The sequence below is a fragment of the Lutra lutra genome, chromosome 14, assembly GCF_902655055.1.
Source record: "Lutra lutra chromosome 14, mLutLut1.2, whole genome shotgun sequence".
NCBI lineage: Eukaryota > Metazoa > Chordata > Mammalia > Carnivora > Mustelidae > Lutra > Lutra lutra.
The window spans coordinates 62,407,507-62,428,897 of NC_062291.1; the positions used below are offsets into that span (position 1 = coordinate 62,407,507).

A 21,391-nucleotide genomic window follows, 5' to 3' on the forward strand; every position below is an offset into this window, starting at 1 on the left:
TGCACTTAACTTCATTCATTTATTTACTTTTCACTACAACCTGCGGATAGGTGGGCCCTCAGCTTGGGTAGGAACTTGGGCAATTCGGGGAGCTGTGTTAGGCGGAGGAGGGGGAAAGGAAAGTGGGGGCCTGGCGCAGGGCAGGATTCTAAGATAGGGAGGAGGAGGGAGAGACGAAACAAAGGGTCCACGCCCTTCTTCCGCCCCACACCCAGGTTTCCCAAGTCCGGGTGGAAGGGAAGAGAAACAGGACATCCACCCCGAGATGTTCTGGATCTCTTCTCGCCCTTCCCCCGCTATCCAGCAATATCGTGAGAGAAATCAGGGAAGTGCAGCAGGTGGGCGGCGTGCAGGCTTGGTCAAAAAAAAAAAAAGAAGAAGAAGAAGAAGAAGAAGAAGAAGAAAAGGCAAAAAGCGAGGTGACAGGTGCACCCAGCGCCAGCGCACCGCGGAGGTGTCCCTCGCAGCAGGCCGCGGGCGGCGGGCGCAGGGGAGGAGGCACGCACGTGCTCACCGGGCCGGCCGCCGGGCCCCGCGGCGTCCTCAGCTCCGGCCTTTCCTCGTCCTCCCGCGTCCACGCTCTGCCACTTCCGCGGCGGGGCTGCTGTCAGCGCTGTCGCTGCTGGCGGGCGGCTGCAGCACGCGCCTCTGCACACGGTACTCGGGCTCGGGGACGCGCGGCGTGGCCTGAAGCAGGAACTGGCCGCCGCGGTAGGTGACGCGCACGTCGGTGCGCGGGTACGTGCCGTACACGCGCCGGAGTTCCCGGAGCACCACATCCGGCAACTCTAGGCGCGGGCCCAGCGCGCGTTCCACGCGGCCCCAACGCAGTTTGGCTTGCAGGCAGCCCCCTTCGGGCCACTGCGCCCAGCGCTGGGCAGCCGCCGTCTCCTCCCCTGCGGGCCCTTGTAGAGATGGCCCCAGGTAGCCGGGCGCCGGGAAAGACGGGAGCAGGGCCGCGGCGTAGGCCTGCTGGAAGGCCCACGAGGGCAGCGCGGCCGCCAGGGGCGCGCCTGGGCCGTGGAAGCAGTGGTATTCCCGCGGAGCCGGCCACTCGCCTACGCTCAGGCTTGGGGGCCAGCTGTAGAAGCTATGGGCGTGGATGGGGGGCAGCAGCAGAGGGCTGGGCGGGTAGGTGTAGGTGAGGGGCTGCAGCGGAGGCCAGACGCCCTCCTTGGAATCCAGGCAGCTGTACGAATACATGGTCTGAAGCTCAGGCGGCGGGCATTTTTACTGCGGCCTGGTCCATACCTACGGTGGGAGTGTGTATGGATACTCTTTGTTTTGTCTCCACCACCCATCCCTGGGGCTTGGTAACCCAGGGCTCTGGTTCACAGCAGGAGCCCATGTGCAGCACCTGATGGTTTGGGGGGAACTCTTCCTAAGGCATTCAGCTTCCATCTCACCTCTTGTCCCAGGGCTGGGCGGAAACCCAGGCTCTCAGTAGGCGATAGGACCCAAGGCCTTTTCAAGCCTTCAGTCCTGAAGTGTTCTCCCCAGGTGGTTCCTCACTCGTTTCCTTCAGCCCAGGGGTAGCTGGTCCCAAATGCTGGTCCCCAGCATTTGGGGGAGCCAGAGAAGTCCAGAGCAGGCTCCACTCCACCACTGTTTAGCGGCTCTGTTCCCCTCCATGCCCTGCCTCCGCCACACCTCCTGGTTTCTAGGCAAAGGGAAACACATCTTGCTGGCCAGAAGCCAGCCAGCCTATATCTACACTGGGTCACTGCCTAACCCAGAAGGTGAGGCTTGTGCTCAGGGATGCGCCCACTCCTACATCACTGAGGCTGTCTTGGTGCCCTTTCCATTCAGTTAGCCACCTGTTCCCCACACCCTATGCTCCCAGCCCTTCCAAATGGTTTGAATTATCCTAACATTTGAGTGAAGCTCCTACACCAGGCACTGAATGATGTTGTTTATGAGCATCTAACTTTAGGTTTACATCAGCCCTAGGAAGGAGGTACTAATATTTTCCCCACTTAATGTAGGAGAAAGCTGCTTGCCTCAGATTTGGTACACAGTAAATGTATTATGTGACTAGGAAACACTCCCAGTGTTGTAGGTTATGCGGGTTAAGTATCTAGCCCAAACTCACACAGCTAGTTATGGTAAGAACAAAATTCAACCTTATCTCAAGATTCGTGATTGGTAATTAGCTTAATAGCCAATCCATACTGGGACTTTTTTCACTCTGTGTCCAATTCTCCCCTCTAGAATGTTACATAAGGACTAATTCTTTTTATTTAATTAATTTATTAAATTTATTTATTTATTTGACAGCTAGAGAGGGAAACAGACAAGGGGGGTGGGGGAGGGAGAAGCAGAGCAGGGAGCCCAATGCAGGGCTTGATCCCTGGACCCCAGGATCATGACCTGAACCAAAGGCAGACGCCTAACAGCTGAGCCACCCAGGTGCCCCAAGAACTAATTATTAATAGCCATGTGATGAACATGGTGACATCATTTTCATCTAATTGATAAGGAACCAGAGGCTCAGAGAAGTCAGGCCACTTTCCCAGGTTTACACAGTCTAGGTAGCACAATGGGATTTGAACCCAGTCCAACTAAGACCAAAGCCCACCCTACTTGGGTGAAGCCAGAAAGATTGCTTCATCCAGATGGTGTGAAGCCCTGTCTAAGCTCCAGCCCACTCTGGCTGCAAGCCAGGGTGGTAGTTGCTGGATACTTAAAACTGATACCGTCTCTCAGCTGCTGGGCTGCTGGACCATCATACTTTCCTTCTTCCTCTTATCTTGACTCAGGCAGCACCACCAGTAACCCCCACAGGTTCTCCTCTAAGTTCTCAGTGCCCCTCAAAGGCCAGCTACCCTCTGGGAAGTTCTGCACTCTCCTTGATGATGTCACACTTTTATATTCCTGGCTGAGCTGCTCTCCCAAGTCTTGGGCCATTGGCCTGGTGAAGATAGATACTGGAATTGGGTATCTACCTGACACTCCCTACCCCAGAGCTCCAAGAAGGGAGCCTCACCCTCTGTGCACTCTAGGAACTAGTCTCAGGACAAAGTGGTCTTTGTTGGGAGAGGCGTCCACCCCCAAGATGTCCACAACCTAATCCCTGCCAACCTGCGAATATGTTACCTTACATGCAAGGGGGAATTGAGGTTGTAGATAGTATTAAGGTTGTGAATTAGCTGTCCAAAATGAGATTATCTTGGATTATCTGGATAGATCCAGTGTAATTACAGGTGTCCTTAAATGTGGAAGAGGGAGGCAGAAGAGTCAGAGTGATGTTATAGGAGAGTGAACCAGCTGTTGCTGGCTCCGAAGATGAAAGGGGGTCATGAGCTAAGGAATGCTGGCAGCCTTTGGAAGCTGAAAAACACAAAAATGGATTCTTCCCTAGAACCTCCAGAAAGGAACGCAGTTCTGTCAGCACCCTGATTTTAGTTAATGAGGCAGACTTCTAACCTCCAAAACTGTAAGATAATTAATTTGTATTGTTTTAAGTAACTAGGATTTTGGTAATTTGTTACAGTGCCAATAGGAAATTAATATACCTCCCCCTTCCTGTTTATAACTTTGTCTTCTCCAAATCTCAGCACTTGAGGAATGTCCGAGATTGCCTATAGACTCACCTCACCCAGGCTTGGAGCTCAATCGTGGGCCCTGTGGAACTGGCCCCTTTCTCCTCCTCCTCCCACACGGGGATCTGGTCCCACCTGGGTGGGAGGTGGGGAGCGTGTGAGAGCAAGCTCAAGTTGGAGGGTGGGAGGGTGAGAAGCCTGTGTTTTTGTTTTTGTTTTTTAAGATTTTATTTATTTGTCAGAGAGAGAGAGTGAGCACAGGCAGACAGAGTGGCCAGCGGAGGGAGAAGCAGGCTCCCTGCTGAGCAAGAAGCCTGACATGGGACTCAATCCCAGGACGCTGGGATCATGATCTGAGCCGAAGGCAGCCATTAACCAACTGAGACACCCAGGCGTCTTGAGAAGACTGTACTTTAATAATCGGTCCCTATATGCTTGCTGAAGACCTCTGCTGGTCGGGGGTTGGTTCAGGTAAAATGGGAAAAATAAGGACCAAACTGTGAGTTTCTCAACATTCATCCTGACTCTAGTAACAGCTTCTAGATTTGGGGGGTCCCATACCTTATGTACTCAGTGAAGTGGTTCTTCATTGAGTTGGGGAGTTGGCCATATTCTATCCTTAAAGTTATGGGTGATTTATGGCTAGATCAATTGCACTGCCATCCCTCTGGCCATAAGGATTGGTTGAAAGTAGCCAGGTGACTCAACTGGTCAGTAGGAGCCAGGCCCGGGACTTTGTTTTCTTGGGGTGGAGGGAAATGCTTTCTTTCCCCTGGACAGAAATCTGAAAGAATACAGTCTGGGTGGAGAGGTGAAGGCCTATCGGAGCATGGAGACACAGAAGAAGTGGAACCAAGGGACAGAGAGAGAAATTAAGTCCTGATGACATCATTTAAATGTCCAGTTTTATTGAGATATAATTGACATACATGATTGTATAGGTCTAAGGTATACAGCAAATGATTTTGCTTAGGTATATGATGAAATGATTAACACATTAAGTTTTGTTAATATCCATTATCTTACAGATAAAAATTTTTCCCATGTGATGAGAACTCTTAGGGTCTACTTAACAACTTTCAGATATTCATAATCATCATGTGCATTACATACCTAGTAGTTCTGGAACTTTACCTTTTGACTACCTTCCTCCAATGCTTCCTCTCCACCCCACCCCATAAATTCCTTTCTTCCTTAATCTGGTTTGAATGGAGTCTTTTTTCTTTTCACACACCAGTTGTGTTTACTTCATATAAATTTAACTACAGAAGGCAATGAAATAGACTTCTGTTTTTAATTACAAAGCACCATTACCTACGTACTCAGAAAATTAGAAGTTTGTGTTATCACACTGTGGGGTAGAGTCTTCTGTTGTTTGCATCTCCACTACACCCTGAGTGTTTTCCCCAGCATTTCATGAAAAATTTCAAAATGCAGCAACCTTCGTAGTTTTTGATCCGCGAACCCCATGATCAGAGGCTCCTCTGTTGGCAAAGTAGAGGATAGATTGGTGAGAGAGACTGGAAGCTAGTCTTGGAGGAGGTTCTCAACACGAGCTCAGGAAAACTGACAACCAAAGCAGGAGCTGGGAATGGAAAAGAGATGGGAGCAGATTCACCTAGAATTGACCCCATATAATCGCCTGGGTGGAGAGGGTAGAATAGAGGAGGATGCACATGTTTTTGGCTTAGTTGCCTGGGTGGGTAGTCAAGGCAAGCCTGGAGAATAAAAAAAAAAAAAAAAAAAAAAAAAAACCAAAAAACAAAAAAACTCCTGCGGGTGATTGGGAAGTTGAAGAAATGGTGCAATCAGGGAGTTCATTTGGGGAGCTGTCGGGCAGGCAGTTTTCTATTCAGGCTGGAGATGGGAGGTGGGGTAGTCATGAAGTGAAAAGTAGTAGGTGAAGGACTGAAACAGCTGCTACCTGGCCTGACCCGCATCTCACTATGTTGTCATGGCTGCCAGTTTGTTGGGTTCCACTTAATACCTTTTAAAGGCAGTAGTCTTGTGTTGGAAGTCGCTTTTACCCCAGATAGCCCATGACCTGACAAGTTTGAGTGAATAAATGATAAGAGTTTTGAAAATGGAAACTTGCGGGGGTGGTGCCTGGGTGGCTCAGTTGGTAGCATCTGCCTTCAGTTCAGGTCATGATCCTGGAGTCCCAGGATCGAGCCCCACATCCATCCGTCCATCTGTTCATCCAGCTCCCTGCTCAGTGGGGAGTCTGCTTCTCCCTAACCCTCTGCTCCATCCCCCCAACCTCGTGTTTTTTTTCTCTCTCTCTCTCTCTCAAATAAATAAAATATATTTTTAAAAAGATTTTATTTATTTATTTGACTGAGAGGGACACAATGAGAGAGGGAACACAAGCAGGGGGAGTAGGAGAGGGAGAAGCAGGCCTCCCACCGAGCAGGGAGCCCAATGTGGGGCTCCATCACAGGACTCCGGGATCATGACACCAAAGGACTGAGCCACCCCTCAAATAAATAAAATCTTAAAAAAAAAAAGAGAATGGAAACTTGGGGGACCTGCCCTCTGATTTTAGGAAGCCCCTGGGAAAAAATGTGCCCTGGGAACTGAGGAGGAGTTGTTTAATAGGAGGAGAACATGATGGAACCTAGATCAGAGAGGTCAGAAGACGAGGGAGGAGACAATTTCGAGGAGAAAGACTGTTTATGTATCTATTTGTCCCACAGTGTAGGGACTCTGATATGACTCAAGAAGTCAGGCAGATGATACGCCCCAGTTGCATCTTAGGTCCCTTCCCAGTTAGCTCTGCGGCTGGCAACCAGGAAGGAAGATTGGAGATAATCACAAGGCCCAGTCCTGGTGCTGACACAGCACCATTACATTGTTACATTGTCTATAAAATTAGAGGGATGAGGGGGCCTCTGGTGGCTTAGTTGGTTGAATGTTTGCCTTGGCCTCAGGTCATGATCCCAGGGTCTTTGGGATTGAGCCCCTCGGGACTCCTTGTTTGGAAGGGAGCTGCTTCTCTCTCTTCCTCTGCTGCTCCCCGTTTGTGTTCTCTCATGCTTTCTCTCTATCAAATAAATAAATAGAAAGATAGAAAGATAGATAAATAAAATCTTTAAAAAAGAAAAAATCAGGGGGGGTGAGGAGCCTCAGTGTAACCATGAGACATTAAGCGCAACATAGGGGCCAAAGTTTTTCCAATGGGTTACATTCATTTCTGGCCCCTTTGCAGCCCCTTCCTTTCCCCTGTTCTCCCACTGGACTGGAGGGCTAAGTAAAGAGTCAGGGTTGTTTTGCAACAAAGGCACATGCTGGTCAGAAATGGAAAGGCAGGGGAACTCCTTTGACCAATTTATGGAGGTCCTAGTGTGCCAGACAACATGCTGAATGCTGGGTTTCCAGCCTTATATTCTCAGCCAGGAAAACATAGATGGGAACAAGGGGTTGGGATGGGGGAATAATGGTCAACTTCCTTTTAGTCATGATGGCTTTCTGGAGCAGGAGGGGTTCCAGAAATTGCTTGAAGTCCAGAAGAGAAATGATGTGGCTTCAGGGGGATATAGGAGGTAAGAAGAGGGTCTGAGGGGGCAGGATTGGGGAGAAATGAGATTGGTGAGTGGTGGATGCTGGGAGCAAGGTTCACGGGACTGCTGGGGCACCACAGTAACTGGTTGGACAGACTCCAACCCCTGCTTATGAGGGCTCTAGTGTTGGACCATTTGCTGTAGGTGGGCCCTTTGCCAGATTGTCAGGCAGGAGGAAGAGGATGATTTTCCTGTTGACAACCATCAACAAAAGCATAATGACCAAAAGCTGGCAAAATTCTTAACACTCCCATTTCTTTTTTTTTTAAAGATTTTATTTATTTGTCAGAGAGAGAGGGAGAGAGAACAAGCACAGGCAGACAGAATGGCAGGCAGAGGCAGAGGGAGAAGCAGGCTCCTGCTGAGCAAGGAGCCCGATGCAGGACTCGATCCCAGGACGCTGGAATCATGACCTGAGCCGAAGGCAGCTGCTTAACCAACTGAGCCACCCAGGCGTCCCAACACTCCCATTTCTTAACTAATGCCTACAAAATCCTTCTAAGGCATAAAACAGAGGCTCACAAAAGGAAGGTCCCTTAACAAAGAAGAGGAGCTAGGGGACCAGGCCCCAGGTCCCCCAGAAGCTAAAGCCCATGCTCATTGCCCCATAACCCAGGGGAAGAAAACAGGAGGTCTGAAGTGTGTGCTGTTTGGTTGCCTGGAAAACTAACCAGGCTTACAGGCCTATTGTGAAAAGACATGGGATATCCTCACCAGACTGGATTAAGCAAAACAAAACTTGACTTTGAGGCCCTTGGCAGGGGTAGGAAGAGGAAAGACTCCTGTTCTGAGAGTCAGGAGAGCTTGGTTCCAGCTGGGCCTCTTGCTTGTAGGAAAGTCATTGAATCTCTCTGAACCTGTTTCCTCCTCTGTAAAATGGGGATAATAGCACCTGCCTCACAGGGATGGTGTGAGGACTACAAATTAATGGATGCAGAGTGCTTAGCACAGTACAGGGCACATAGTGAGAGCTCGGTACTCCTTTTACTTTATTATTCTTGTTTTTAACTGGAGGAGGTTGGGTTGCATGGTAGCTCTCTCGGGACCGGCACCTGTGGCCTGAGTCCCAGCGTCTCCACGTTAAGCTGGGGCTGTCCACTCTCGAGGGGCTCATATTCCAGCATCAGGGAGTACCAGGTTGTGCCACTGTCGTCCTTTCATCCGCCTAGCTGTGCATCTAGTCAGACCACATGGCTCGTAAGAAGGTGCTGTGCTCTCTTCACTCTGCGAATTAATACTAAGGAAGGACGGGGAGAGAGAGGGGAGCACTCAGAAAAGCCTTATTGATTTCAACTGAAATGGACTTTAAGCAACTATAGAGGTGAAAGGGGAGGGGGGTGAACCGTCAGGAATCCAGGCCATCTGCTCTCTTCTTGCCAGCGACTACGTTTTCTTCTCGGTCCCCACCGGCACGAGCCCGTGACAAATATGGCTGCGGCAGCCTTGGGCGCGGGCACCTGCCGGGGCGCGGTCCCGGGAGCCGCGCGGAGCCAATCGCCGGCAGGGGGCGGGGGGAGAGGCTGGGGAAGCGGCCGGCCGGGCGCGCGCAGGCGCACTGACTCGCACCTGGCTCCAGGCAGCCGCAGGATTAGGCTTCGCCTGCCGCGATATTGGTGAGGGGCTGGTACGCCGCCCGGGCGCGGGGACAGGAGCGGGCCGGACTGGGGGCCAGTCAGAAGCAAAGGACGGACCCGAGAGGGACAGGAATGCTGTCTGCTCTGGGGGTCCTAGGGGCTGTCTGCCGAGGCGCGCGCGGGGTGGGGGTGTCCCTGAGGTGATCAGGTTGTGGGTTGGGAGAGCCCTTGGGGCAGGATGGGAGAAACTTGGGCTCAAGGGTGGAATCCTTGCAGAAGAGCTCCTCGGGGGTCTGGGGTCGCGGGATGCCTCGGGCCGGGATCCATTTCATGAACACAATGGCCCTTACCCCTGGTGGCCTAGTAGAACCACTTGAGGAGATTTAAAAGAACACTGACGCTGGGCCCCATCGCTGAAAATTCCGATTAATTGGTCAGGGGTGAGGCCCGGGCCTTGGTATTGAGCAACTCCTCAGGTGATTTTAACGTACAGAGAGGCTGGAGAACCACATGTTTCAGCGCCAGTTGTTGCGTAAAGAGCCCCTGGGTTAGCCCCAGACTCCTTGGTGGCTTGGGAGGGGCTGGTGGTCCCAGTGTGAAGTCGCTGACCCTCCAGTGCCCTGGGAGAGGAGGAGGGTCCCACCCCCAGTGAGGTGAAATTTCATTTCCAGCGTCAGGAGGATAGACCTATTAGTATTTGGAATGGAGGGCGCCACCCCCATCCCGCACCCCCCTCGCCAGGGGAGGCCCTCCTGCCAGGACTGGACGCTGCTGTGGGGAGGGAGGCTGGGCAGGGGGACAGGCGAGGCGGGTGTGGAACAGGAGAGGCAGCAGGCTATTCAGAGGTCAGCCGCTTGTTGAGAAAAGGACACACCTAATATTTGTGCAGGGTGTTACACCTTTCAATTTCATTTGATACTCCCGAGGACAGGTAGAGAATGGAATTATTTTCTCCTGCCTCATAGATGTAGGAATAAACTCAGATGGCTAGTTAGTAGTGATGATGTTCAGACTTGACTCAGGGCTCGCAACTCCAAGTTATGCTTATCAGTAGCTTTCCCCCCTTTACACTATACTGCTTCACATGCAGTCATTAGTCCTTTTAAAGGGAATCAACACCCACCTTCCTGATGCCCCTCACTCTAGGGACCCAGTCTGGCATTCTTGGTTTCCTCCACCAAATGTACCAGCTCCCAGCCACTATCGGTTGGTTCAGAAATCAGGGAGACGCTACTGTTCCCATCCTTTCTAGTTCTTTATCTTCCAGAAGCCTGATGGGTCAAGAGAGAGTTTTTATGCCAGGGGATTCCTTCCAAGCAGATCTGGTTCTGTCACCTCAGCAGTTGCCCAGTGCCCCCCATGCCATTGTCCTCAGGACAGAATCTTGTGTGTGATTTACAAAACCCTTTCTGATCTGGTGTCTCTCTACCTCCTTGCCCTGAGCTCTCTTTCCATACTGTATCTGCTTTCCTTAGCACATGGTACAAGGTTAATAAATGTGACTTTTTGTCATCACTCTTCCTCTTTGTGCACCTGTTACCTTGCTATATGTGTTGTATTCAGCAGGGCACATCAAGGTTCCCCTAGTTGCCTCTTTTTGACTCTCACAGCCAAGCAGAGCTGAGGGGCACAGTGGGATTTGGGGGTGGCAACCCTAGGGCTGCTTCTCCCTAGTTCTGGGGATACCCATGTTGGCCTTTTAGGGGCACACTGACTCAGCAGGCATTAACTGAGCACCTACTGTGTGCTGAAGGAGCCTGGTGGAAGCAGGGAGTAGAAAACGGGTCTGACCTGGTGCTGCTCTTACAGAGCTTGGGTGCTGGAGGAGGGTTAAGGGAGGCATTTGGATCCTGATCAAGGAGCCAAGGGACCTGAAAGGGGAGAGAACACCTGCCAGGGTGTACTCCAGAAGTCTTGTGCTGCTGAAATGGGCCTTGAATCAGCAGGATTTGATAAGATGGTGGTGGGGTTGGGCATAGTGACATGAGAAATGCTGAGATTTTTTAGTCAAAAACACCAGTTTTGAATCTTTGCCCCAGCCCCTAATAGCTCTGTGATTTATTTAATCTTTAGAGCCTTGGTTTCTTCGTTTATAAAATGAGATGGAAATAGTAACAAGAGTTGTAAAGATTCTTGATGAGGTAAAAGCCAGGCATACCCAGATGCCTAAGAAATGATATGTAGTTACATCTAGGGTATTTTAGATGGAAGGAACAGCATGAACAAAGGTGTGGAGGTGGCATTTAAAAGAGAATATGAGGGATGGCAGGATGTACCAGGCAGCGAGAGGTGTCCGTCCATGTTGGGTGCTGGAGAGACCACTTTAGTCGTGGATTTGACAGAAGGGGACACTGACTGAAACCCTTTAAAGATCATGAAACCAAACTCCAGAGACAGGAAAAAGAATAACAGTAGCTACTGCTTATCAAGGATCTCCTATGTGCCAGGCACTGTGCTTGGTGCTTTGTGTACCTTTTGTGTTTCAGCCTCACAGCAATCCAAAAGGTTGGCATCATCCCCTCTTTATAGATGAGGAGACCAAGGGCCAGGGGAAAGGAAATGCTGGCTCAAAGCCACATAACTGGGACCATCCCAGAACGAGCGTGGGCTCCGGGGACCTCACCAGGCTCTTCTGCCAGGTGCCAAGGTGGGGGTGGAGTTGGCTGGCGCACAGGGTATTTCACCCAGGTTATGCAACTAGGTTGGTGTGGGTTCCAAGCTGTTCCTCCCCTGGAGAGGCAGGGTTGCTATTTTCTGCTGGGGCTTATTGAGGGTAGGAGGGTGGGTAGGGGAAGGCATTTCCTGAGGGAGGAGCAGAATGTAGAAGAGAAATGGCTGCAGTGACCCTGCACACTCCCCCAGCTCCCTCTCCTGGGCAGAGGCTTACCTGGACAGGTCGCTCTGCCCACCCCCCACCCCCCACCCCCGGCTCCCCGCCCCTGCACCCCGCCTCTGGCTGTGGTGGGGGCCTGTATCTAGCTCTCCTGAACTGTGCATGTGTTCTTGCTACTTGTAGACTCTCCTCTTTTGATTTAGCCTTGTGTGCCCTGTCTTGTCTTTCGAATTCCCTTACCGTGGGAAGGGGCCGGATTACCAGGCTATTCCCCTGCTCTTACTCCGATCTTTTATGAGTGAGCCTGAGAAAAAGCCAGTTTCTGAACATCTTCTGTGTAACAGTGCTCTGGGCTCCTGGGCATTAGTTTAGTCCTCCCTGTTTTCCTTTAAAGGATGGGCATTATTATTCCCATTCTACAGGTGAGGAAACCAAGGCTCAGACAGGTTAAGTGACTTGCCTGAGGTTACATTCTTAGTAGGAAGTGCAGGTGAAATTTAAGCCCAGCCTCTCCTGATGGCAAAAGTAACACCCTTCCCATGTCACCACCTCTGAGGTTTTCTGTTGTTACCCCAGCATGGGTGCAGGGAGCCAGCTGGTGGAGGCTGGGGACTTGCCTCCAGGACTCACCTTCTCCAGCCTCCAGGGTAGGTCACTGGACATCCAGCTGGGGGCCTGGGAGGCTTCATTCCCTTTGGACAAAGGCTTTGGAGGTGAGGCAGGGGTGGGGGTCTGAAAGGCCCTGGGGAGTCTGAGAAAGTGAGCTAGGTTAAGGATAGCAACAGGGATGCCTGGGTGGCTCAGTGGGTTAAAGCCTCTGCCTTCGGCTCAGGTCATGATCCCTGGGTCCTGGGATCGAGCCCCACATCGGGCTCTCTGCTCCGCGGGGAGCCTGCTCCCTCCTCTCTCTCTACCTGTGATCTCTGTCAAAAAAAAAAAAAAAAAAAAAGGATAGCAACAGATAGCTTTGCAGCCCCACAAACACCTTTGATTAATACTCACCCCATCCTTGTGTGGTGGGTTTGGAAGGTCTGAGAGGCTCCATAGCAGTAATCTCTGAAGTTTGAGTGTCCACTGCACTCATGTGCTAAGTGTTTGAGATTACTTTCCCCTTGATTGTTAACAATAGTCCTAGAAGGGTTGATGCCATATTGCAGATCAAAAAACAGACATAGAGAGGTTAAGCAAATTCCTCCAGGTCACACAGGTAGTAAATGGTGCAGTCAGGACTTAGGAGGCCCCCAATTGTGTTTTCTTTCCACTACGTTCCTTAGAAAGTTCCAGGGAAACTTCTAGGGTGATGGGTATGTTCATGGTCTCCACTGTTGTGATGGTTTTCCAGGTACATATATGTGTTAAAACTGATCAGACAGTACACTTTGCATATGTGCTGATCCTTGTGTGTCAGCTATACCTCTATAAAGCTATGGGGGGAAAAAGTACTTCCCACCAAATGTTCCTTCAGGGGCTCAAGGGTTCCAGGAAGAGGCATAGCTGGCCAACGTCCTGCTTTGGGGCAAGGTAAGATCACTATAGCCTGGGAGAGTCTCTCACAGACTTAGTGGTTGGTTTCTCATTTCAGGTTGCTCCAGCTGCTTCTCCTTTCCTCATTCCCCAGCACTAGGCATAGATGGGCACCAGGTTGGATCTCTTGAGTGAATTGCCTCATTTTCCATTGAGCCTGAGAGACCCTGAGATTCCCTTCTTTTCCCCCCACTCAGGGCCTGTTTTTCTAGAGTGTGGTCGTGTCCAGTCCACCCTCCCCGAAGGAGATGGAGGGCAGAGAGACAGGCTCTGACCTGAGAAACCCCACAGTCAGGTTGTTGTGGGGGCGGGCAGGAGAGTCTGTGGTACAGCGGCAGGAGGCATCTGTAAGGGGCTGGAGAGAGTCTGGACACAGTGCTGGCTCTTGAAGGATGGGGAGATGGGAGGCTGCTTCCAGCAGGGGCACTACCAAGGACAAAGGCCTGGCTAGAGGAGAGGGTGGCTTGAAGACCCAGGGAAGGCTGGGCTGGACAGAGGCCCTGAAAGGGTGGGCACAGAGTGGGAGCCTTCGTGGGTCATGGGGCAAGGACAGGTCCTGGGAGTCACTGTTAGACTGGGGCTGAAGTTGGCTCTCCAGGGCCTGACGGTGATGGGAAGCAGAAGTTTCAGCTGTGTGTATCTGTGTGTGCGTGTGCATGCGTGCACACACTAACATGTAGATCGCACACATGGTCAGGCATGGTGTCACAAGGACTCAGAGAGGAACAGCCCCAAGGGTATGTGTGAGTTTCCTAGGGCTGCTGGGACAGATTACCGCAAACTGGGTGGCTTTTGTCTCAGGGTCCGAAACAACTCCAGCTGGTTATGCTCCCTCTGGAGGCTCTAGGGAAGAATCCTTCCTTGCTTCCTCCTAGCTTCTGGTGGTTGCCTGCTGTCCTTGCATTCCTTGGCCTCTAGCTACATCATTCCACTTTCTGCCTCTGTCCTCACATAGCCACCTTCCTTCTGGGTGTGTCTGTCTCTGTGTCTAAATTTCCATGTCCCTGTAAGGGCCCACCCGAATTCACTATGATCTCATCTGAACTTGGTTACATCTGCCCAGATCTTGGTTCCAAATAAGGTCACACTTAACAGGTGCTAGGGGTTAGGTCTTGAGCATATCTCTTTTGGGAGACACGATTTAACTCACAATGGGGAACTGGAGAGAAGGAAATCCTCTTAGCTTCCCTCTGGGGGTCAGACACAGGGTTATTTTTCTGAAAAGAGGATGAAAGCTTTGAATCTAAAAAAAGAGACAGGCAGACTTAATGCCTCGCTGCCTAAACTGCGGTCATGGCCCTGTGGTTGCCACCTGGGCGTCCCTTTCGAAGTGCAGAAACCGATTCCTCCCCAGACCTCCTGAGTCAAAATCTGCATTCTGATGAATTGCCCACATAACTTGAAAGCACTTTCCAGTTTAAGAAGGCCTGCTCTAATAAAGATCTGACTTTTATTTCCTTCCCTCTCATGCTCTGTTTGTCTGTCCAGCCTCTGTGTACAAGTTAGACCAGTTGGAAGCCAGGCACCCCCACTGTGCTTTGTTCACTCTTTTCCCATAACAGGTACTTGAATTTCTCATCTATATGTTGAGGTGGCCCATAGGCTTGCCTTCTCTGGGGAGCATCTGCCTTGCTGAGCCAGTCCCTGTGTTGCATTCTTGGGCCATGTCCAACTTTTTGCTGTTTATTACCATTGCTGCCTTGAATGTCTTTGTACATGTTCCTTTGGGGTTCATTTCTTGAGGTGGGATTTCCAGAATCAAAGTGTGTGAGTGGTTGTGGATTCTATCACTCTAATATACCTATGGAACCTGACATCACAGCAGCTCTCTCTGTTCTACCCAGCAGTGCATAGGAACCTGATTTAGAAGGTCAAGTGGCAGACTTTAGAACCAGACAAATCTCCTACTTTTTTGCTGTATGACATTGGGCAAATTACTTAACATCCCTGAGCTTGGCATTGCTCTCTTTTCACATTGTAACAGTGCTATAAATTTTGTAGGGATTTTATAAAAATAATCATGACACCACCACCATCCATTTATCAAGCACTTTCCCTGAGTTACCTCCCTTGATCTTTACATTCCTCTGCAGAGTAGGCATGATCATCCCTCTTTCCCTTTTATAGAAGAGGAAACTGAGGCCCAGGTTAAGTAGCTTGCCTGAGGTTATAGGGGCATTGTGTGCCCAGACTCACAGCAGGCATGTCCAGATTGTTAAGGTTTTTGTGATAAGATAGTGTAGATGAAAGAAAATACTGAGCACAGTGCCCTAGCCCATGACCTGGCTTCGAACTTGTTAGATGCCTGCCTTTTTTCCCCACGCTTTTATCAGTTTTCTTGGGTTAACTCAGATAGTGGTATCCAGCCCAGCACTGTTTCAGTTATATGTTATTGATGAATCTCTAGCTTTGTTTTGTGTACAAACTTTCTCCCAGTGGAAATGAGGTTGTGGGGTTTTTTTTTTCTTCTTTAAGATTTATTGCTTTATTTATTAGCATGAGCTGGGGCGGGGGGCGGCAGTGGTGGTAGAGGGTAGGGGGAGGGAAAAATAGCAGACTTCCCACTGAACAGGGAGCTAGACGTGAGTCTCAATCCCAGAACCCTGAGACCCTAACCCAAGCCGAAGGCAGATGCTCAACCGACTGAGCCACATAGCCACCCCCGGAAATGAGTTTTTAAATGATTCAGAGGTCTGGGGTTAGGAGCAGAGCTGGCTCTGATCCCTGCAGCTAACTGGCTCCTTCTTCCCCAGGGACAAGGATGGCCAGACTGCTCTTGGAGGATGTGAGCGCTCTTCAGTGTTGCTGGGGCTGACGCCAAGCTGGCAGCCATGGGGCTGGGCAGGCTCCAGGCCTGGATGCTGGGCCTTCCTACGGCTGTGGTCTATGGCTCCCTGGCCCTCTTCATCTCTATCCTGCACAATGTGTTCCTGCTTTACTATGTGGACACCTTTGTCTCAGTGTACAAGATCAACAAAGCTGCCTTCTGGGTTGGAGAGGTAGGCCAGCACTGGGGGCGGGGTGGGGGGGAGCTGGGCAGATCGCAGGGCTAGGTCCCACCCAGTCCAGAGCTGGGGCAGGCCAGGTTGCCCACCGCGATTTAGTAAAAAAAGCTGGAGCTGGAGGTGCTGACTCCTTCTCCTGGCCCCTGTCCTCTGAGCCTGGCATGGTTCTAAATATTCACATATATGATAAAATGTATTCACATAGGCTAACTTGTCAGCTGGATAAATTTCCCCTGGGTGGGTGAGCGTCTGATGGGGGCAGTGGCTGGTGGAGTGGGTTTTAGCAGAGGGACTGCCCTGAGCAAAGGTTTGCAGGCAGGAAAGCTGGGCTCACCTTTGAGGGGTAGCGAACAGGCTGGGTAGGGAAAACTCTAGAGAAGAGGCTGCCTAGAGCCCACCTGCCCCGTCTCCCCTCTGCCCACAGACGGTGTTTCTCCTCTGGAACAGCCTCAACGACCCCCTCTTCGGCTGGCTGAGTGACCGTCACTTCCTCAGCTCTCAGCCCCGGTTTGTGTCCTGGGGATGGCTCACAACGGGTCCTATCCCACCCGACCCCTTCCCAAGGGTGCCTGTGTTTGGGGTGGGGAGAGAAAGGGAGAGCATTTTCAGCTTTGGGCCAACTCCCTCCCTTCCCAAGGTCAGGCAGGTGGGAGAAGTGCCATTGACTAACTGTTGCCTTGCTCACCTGGGGAGAGATTTACCCCAGCTTGGCTTGTCGGGTTCTCAGAACTGGGAGCTGTGTAGCAGACCCTCTCTGCTGCTTCTGGCAATTATCTTGACTCCATCCCTGCTTGGGCCAAACCCTGAGAAATGGGTATCCCACCACTCCTTGGCCATCAGCCTTGGCAGGCTCACAAGGAAGCAGATGAGAAAGTATACCTCTTTTGCTTCCTAAGTCAGAGGCTGAGGACGCGGGGCTCAGTGGGCTCACTCTGGTGTGAGTTTCATACTCTGGGCCTCTGTCCTCCCTTTGGGGCCTGGGCAGAGGGGGAACTGGGGCTAGCCAAATTGGTAAGAGCCACTCCCACCTTTCCTCCTCTCTTTGGCAGGTCGGGCACTGGGCTCTCCTCGAGGGCCGTGGTGCTGGCACGGGTGCGGGCCCTGGGCTGGCATGGACCATTGCTGGCACTATCGTTCCTGGCATTCTGGGTGCCCTGGGCCCCAGCTGGCCTGCAGTTCTTGCTGTGCCTATGCCTCTATGATGGCTTCCTGACGCTTGTGGACCTGCACCATCATGCCTTGCTGGCTGACTTGGCCCTCTCTGCGCACGACCGTACCCACCTCAACTTCTACTGCTCCCTCTTCAGTGCGGCTGGCTCCCTCTCTGTCTTTGCCTCCTATGCCTTCTGGAACAAGGAAGACTTCTCTTCCTTCCGCGCCTTCTGCGTGGCACTGGCCACCAGCTCTGGGCTGGGCTTTGTGGGGGCCACACTGCTGCTTAGGTGGCAGGTTGAGGCAGCTGGCAGGCAGCCAGAGTGCCCAGCCCTGGCTGCGGATGGCGGGTGAGTGGCCTGGCCCAGCGCCCCGGGTTCCCCGCAGCACACAGAGTCCCCTGGGGCATGGGCGGCTGCCTGGGGGTGGCGGATGGCTCTGGCCCAGCCCTAGGCCGTGGGTGACTCCCCTGTGCCCTGTAGCCTGTGCGGAGAGGAGCTGCTCACAGGCCGCCAGGATGCAGGCAGCGTCACTCTGGGCCAGTACCTCCAGCAGCTGGCACGTCACCGGAACTTCCTATGGTTCGTGGGCATGGACCTGGTGCAGGTATGGGAGCAGCATCCCCCCAACCCCCCACCCACAGCCAGGATGTGCCTCACTCAGGGGAGCAGGTGCCTTAAAAGCTGAGCCTCATGTGAGCACTGCTGGGTGGTTTGTTAGCTGGAACACAGGTCTGTTCGTTGGGAGACCTGGATTCTAGCACCATCAGAAGTCCTCACTCCCTGTGTGACCTTAGGCAGGTCTGTCTCTCGGGGCAGCTGCGTCTTCACCTGCAAAAGGAAGCTGTGAGAAAGAGGTGCTCCTGGGGAATTCCGTGACAATCTTTTTAAAACACTAAATGCCGCGCCTGAAACACCTATAGCATGTAAGCTAGCTAAATTCAGAAATAGATGGTGTTTATATCAACAAGCTTGTTTTACCAAAGTGTTATCGATTAAAGAGAAAAAAACTTAATTATTCAGTTTGACAGTTTTAATCATTCCTTCTACCTTTTAGCAAAATTAGATGAGCAACAGGAATCTGGTGTTGGGTTTTATTCTGGCATGTTCCGTGGGGAGGGACATGGGGTTAAAGTCTGCTCTTGCTCTCGGCGCTCCCGAGTCGGCTTCCGGCCTGCTCCCAGCTCCCCTCCAGCCCAGCAGCCTCCTCACGGGCCGTTGGGTTGCAGGTCTTTCACTGCCACTTCAACAGCAACTTCTTCCCCCTCTTCCTGGAGCATCTGTTGTCAGACCACATCTCCCTCTCCACGGGCTCCTTCCTGTTGGGTGAGTGGGTGCCGCAGGCAGGCTGGAAGGCCCGAAGCTTGCCGCCCAGCTGCAGGTGCAGCTTGCAGGGGTGCAGGGGCGGGGGGCAGGGTCCCTGCCGCTGCGGGCGCGCCCCTCCAGGCCTCCCGCTCAGCTGTGGGAGGAGCGGGTGGGAGCCCGTTGCGGTGCGAGGAGGGTATGGCCGCTCTCTGGTGGTCTCCGTGATGGCGCCCGCTGGAGGGGAGGCGGCACGGCGGCCTCTCACAGCGCGGCTGACAGGCTTGGGGGCGTGTCTCGACTGCTTGTTCACTGTGCGTCCTTGGGTGTGTTTTCTTTAGTCTCTTTGGGCCTCCACTTACCATCTGTGAGGCAGGGGCAATCACAGGACTGATCCTGAAGGGTGGAGAGAATTAAATAAGTGGACATGAAGCTCGTGGCGCAGAGCCCGGCACGTGGGGAGGGTTCTGTCCATGCCCGCTCTGACGCCGGCGGCGGGCATGTGCGCTGGCAGCGGCCCCTGACAAGGCTGCGCCCTTCTGTCCAGGCATCTCCTACGTGGCCCCCCACCTCAACAACCTCTACTTCCTGCCCTTGTGCCGGCGCTGGGGCGTCTACGCCGTGGTGCGGGGGCTCTTCCTGCTCAAGCTGGGCCTGAGCCTGCTCATGCTGTTGGCAGGCCCCGACCACCCCGGCCTCCTCTGCCTCTTCATTGCCAGGTATGCGCTGCCCTCCCTCACCCGCTCCACCTCCGCTCCACCCGGTCATCCTTGCCTCTCCCCCCACCCCCTTTCTTTGCTGGCAGCAACCGCGTCTTCACGGAGGGCACCTGTAAGCTGCTGACCCTGGTGGTCACTGACTTGGTGGATGAGGACCTGGTCCTGAACCGCCGCAAGCAGGCAGCCTCAGCTCTTCTCTTTGGCATGGTGGCCCTGGTGACCAAGCCGGGCCAGACCTTCGCCCCGCTGCTGGGCACCTGGCTGCTGTGCTTCTACACAGGTGAGGGCCCTGGGGCTGCCACTGGGCTCTTGAGGTTCCAGGGTTCAGAGCTTACCTGGCATAGCAGCTGACAAGCTGGGTCCAGTCAGGGGGAGAAAATGGCAGCTGGCCAATGGCAACTGTGCCTGGCCCACACCTCCTCCACCTCTGCCCAGGTAGGGAGAGAAACTGAGTGTCCGGTACTTCCCATGTTTCAATAGTTTATTCATTCATTCATTCATTCGACAAGCATGTGTAGAATACTTTCTCTGCCAGGAGCGACTCCAAGTCCCTTTAGGGAGGTAACAGTGGTCTTTGCCTTCATGGAACTTCCATTCTGGTTGGAAGGATGGGTGGGGTTGGCGACAAAGAGCCAAACAAGAAAAGAGCTACGGTATTGGGAAAAGTGATGGCAACATAGGCAGTGTGACTGAGAAGCTACTTAGTGCGTGGTCCAGGAAGGCCTCTTTGCAGAGATGACACCCAGGATGTGGACCGAATGGCAAGAAGTGGGTCTAGAAAGATCTCAGTGAATCCCGGACAGGGAGGGGGGCAAGTACAGAGGACTGAGGTATCAGGAGTCGCTGGAGACGAGGCTGGGCAGCAGGGAACTCTGTCTGTCAGGACAGGGTTTGGATTTGATTCTCAGTGTGAAGAGAAACTATTGCCAGGGCAGTAGTGACATGGTCTAGCAGGGCAGTGACATGGTCTGGTCTGTTTTTTAAAGTTCGCCCTGATAGCAGTATGGAGAATGGGCTGTGTGGAGGCGCTGGCAGAGGCCATGGAAGCTCAGAGCTGGCAGTGCCAGGGGCGCTGGAAGAAAGTGTCTGGGTGTGGGGTGTGTTTTTGAATTGGGGGAGGGGAAGGACTGGCTGCTGGGGAGTGGTGAGGTTACCCGAAGAATCGAGGAAGGCTTTGTGCTTATGGGGTGGATGGTGGTGCCAGTCACCCAGAAGGGAAGCGCAGGGTGAGGCAAGTTTGGGGGAAGAAGTGACTTGTGGTTTAGACATGCGTGTGTGTCACTTGAGATGTGGCACTGGGGACCTTGGAGAAGACCAGGGCTGATCCTGTTCTTTCTGCACGCTCTCTCACCCTAGGTCACGATCTCTTCCAGCAGCCCCCGCTGACCCCTGTGGGGAGTGCCCAGCCCTGGCCAGAGCCCCCGGCCCCGGCCCCAGCCCAGGCCCCGACACTCCGCCAGGGCTGCTTCTACCTGCTGGTGCTGGTGCCCATCACCTGTGCCCTGCTGCAGCTGTTCACTTGGTCCCAGTTCACACTGCATGGGAGACGCCTGCACATGGTCAAAGCCCAGCGCCAGAACCTATCACGGGCCCAGACCCTGGATGTTAAGATGGTGTGAGAGGCAGGCACAGCAAGGCCACCCTGCTGAGGACACGGTCACAGGCCTGGGCAGGAGCCACTTTTGCCAGGCCCTCGTCCTGCTCCTCTGCCTCCCTGGGGCACAGCCTGGAGGACAGATGGCAGAATGGGAGCCTTTGAGGCTGAGCCAGGAGCATCACTGAGGTCTAAGTTCTGGCTTGGCTGTCTGGCCCAGCTTGGGCAAGAGCTGGGCTGTATGTGCTCAGGGACCTGCTTCCCTGCCGTGGGGCAGGAGGAAGAGGAGGACCAAGAAGGGAAGGGGCTGTCTGCGATCACATGGGGTTGCTGCAGGGCCTGGAGGCCTGTCCAACCACCTGGCTGGGGCTGGTGCTGCGTAGGCTCGGAAGCCACTTTCACCATTCAGGGGACGCTGTGAGTCCCACCGCCCCCTCCCTCCACCTTTCCAGTGGTTTCTCTGACCTCTCCGCTTCAGTTGTGCCTGAAGTATTGTGTCCCAGCTGCTGCAGGGCTTCCCCACCCCTATCTGACCTCTCAAAGAGGTTCATGTCATCACAGACTGATTAAAGTCAGTCATTTCTGTT

General features: G+C 52.9%; 2 protein-coding genes across 8 annotated transcripts; one reads left to right on the forward strand and one right to left on the reverse strand.

Moving 5' to 3' along the window:
* On the reverse strand, nt 1-1,590 carry C14H10orf95 (chromosome 14 C10orf95 homolog). The gene is made up of 3 exons (XM_047702796.1): nt 1,407-1,590; nt 515-1,251; nt 1-354 (listed from the first exon to the last, which is right to left on the reverse strand). Exon 2 carries the CDS (start codon nt 1,201-1,203, stop codon nt 544-546), a length of 660 nt encoding a protein of 219 aa, XP_047558752.1. The 5' UTR covers nt 1,204-1,251; nt 1,407-1,590; the 3' UTR covers nt 1-354; nt 515-543.
* MFSD13A (major facilitator superfamily domain containing 13A) lies at nt 779-21,391 on the forward strand. Of its 7 annotated transcripts, XM_047702790.1 has the most exons (9): nt 787-924; nt 15,787-16,032; nt 16,463-16,545; nt 17,088-17,540; nt 17,673-17,796; nt 18,419-18,515; nt 19,039-19,210; nt 19,297-19,490; nt 20,567-21,391. In XM_047702790.1, exons 2-9 carry the CDS (start codon nt 15,865-15,867, stop codon nt 20,827-20,829), a joined length of 1,554 nt encoding a protein of 517 aa, XP_047558746.1. In that variant the 5' UTR covers nt 787-924; nt 15,787-15,864; the 3' UTR covers nt 20,830-21,391. The 7 variants fall into 7 exon arrangements, with proteins under 7 accessions (XP_047558747.1, XP_047558743.1, XP_047558748.1 ...); XM_047702787.1 differs by having other exon boundaries at nt 782-924; nt 18,352-18,515; nt 19,039-19,490; XM_047702792.1 differs by lacking the exon at nt 17,088-17,540 and having other exon boundaries at nt 786-924.

Excerpts from the sequence above, each read along its gene's own strand:
- C14H10orf95 (XM_047702796.1), bottom strand. The coding sequence starts at position 1,203 with ATGTATTCGTACAGCTGCCTGGATTCCAAGGAGGGCGTCTGGCCTCCG.
- MFSD13A (XM_047702786.1), top strand. The coding sequence starts at position 8,531 with ATGGCTGCGGCAGCCTTGGGCGCGGGCACCTGCCGGGGCGCGGTCCCG. Across the intron at positions 8,716-15,786 it reads CTTCGCCTGCCGCGATATTG|GGACAAGGATGGCCAGACTG; the intron begins GTGAGGGGCTGG and ends CTTCTTCCCCAG. Across the intron at positions 17,541-17,672 it reads GCCCTGGCTGCGGATGGCGG|CCTGTGCGGAGAGGAGCTGC; the intron begins GTGAGTGGCCTG and ends TGTGCCCTGTAG.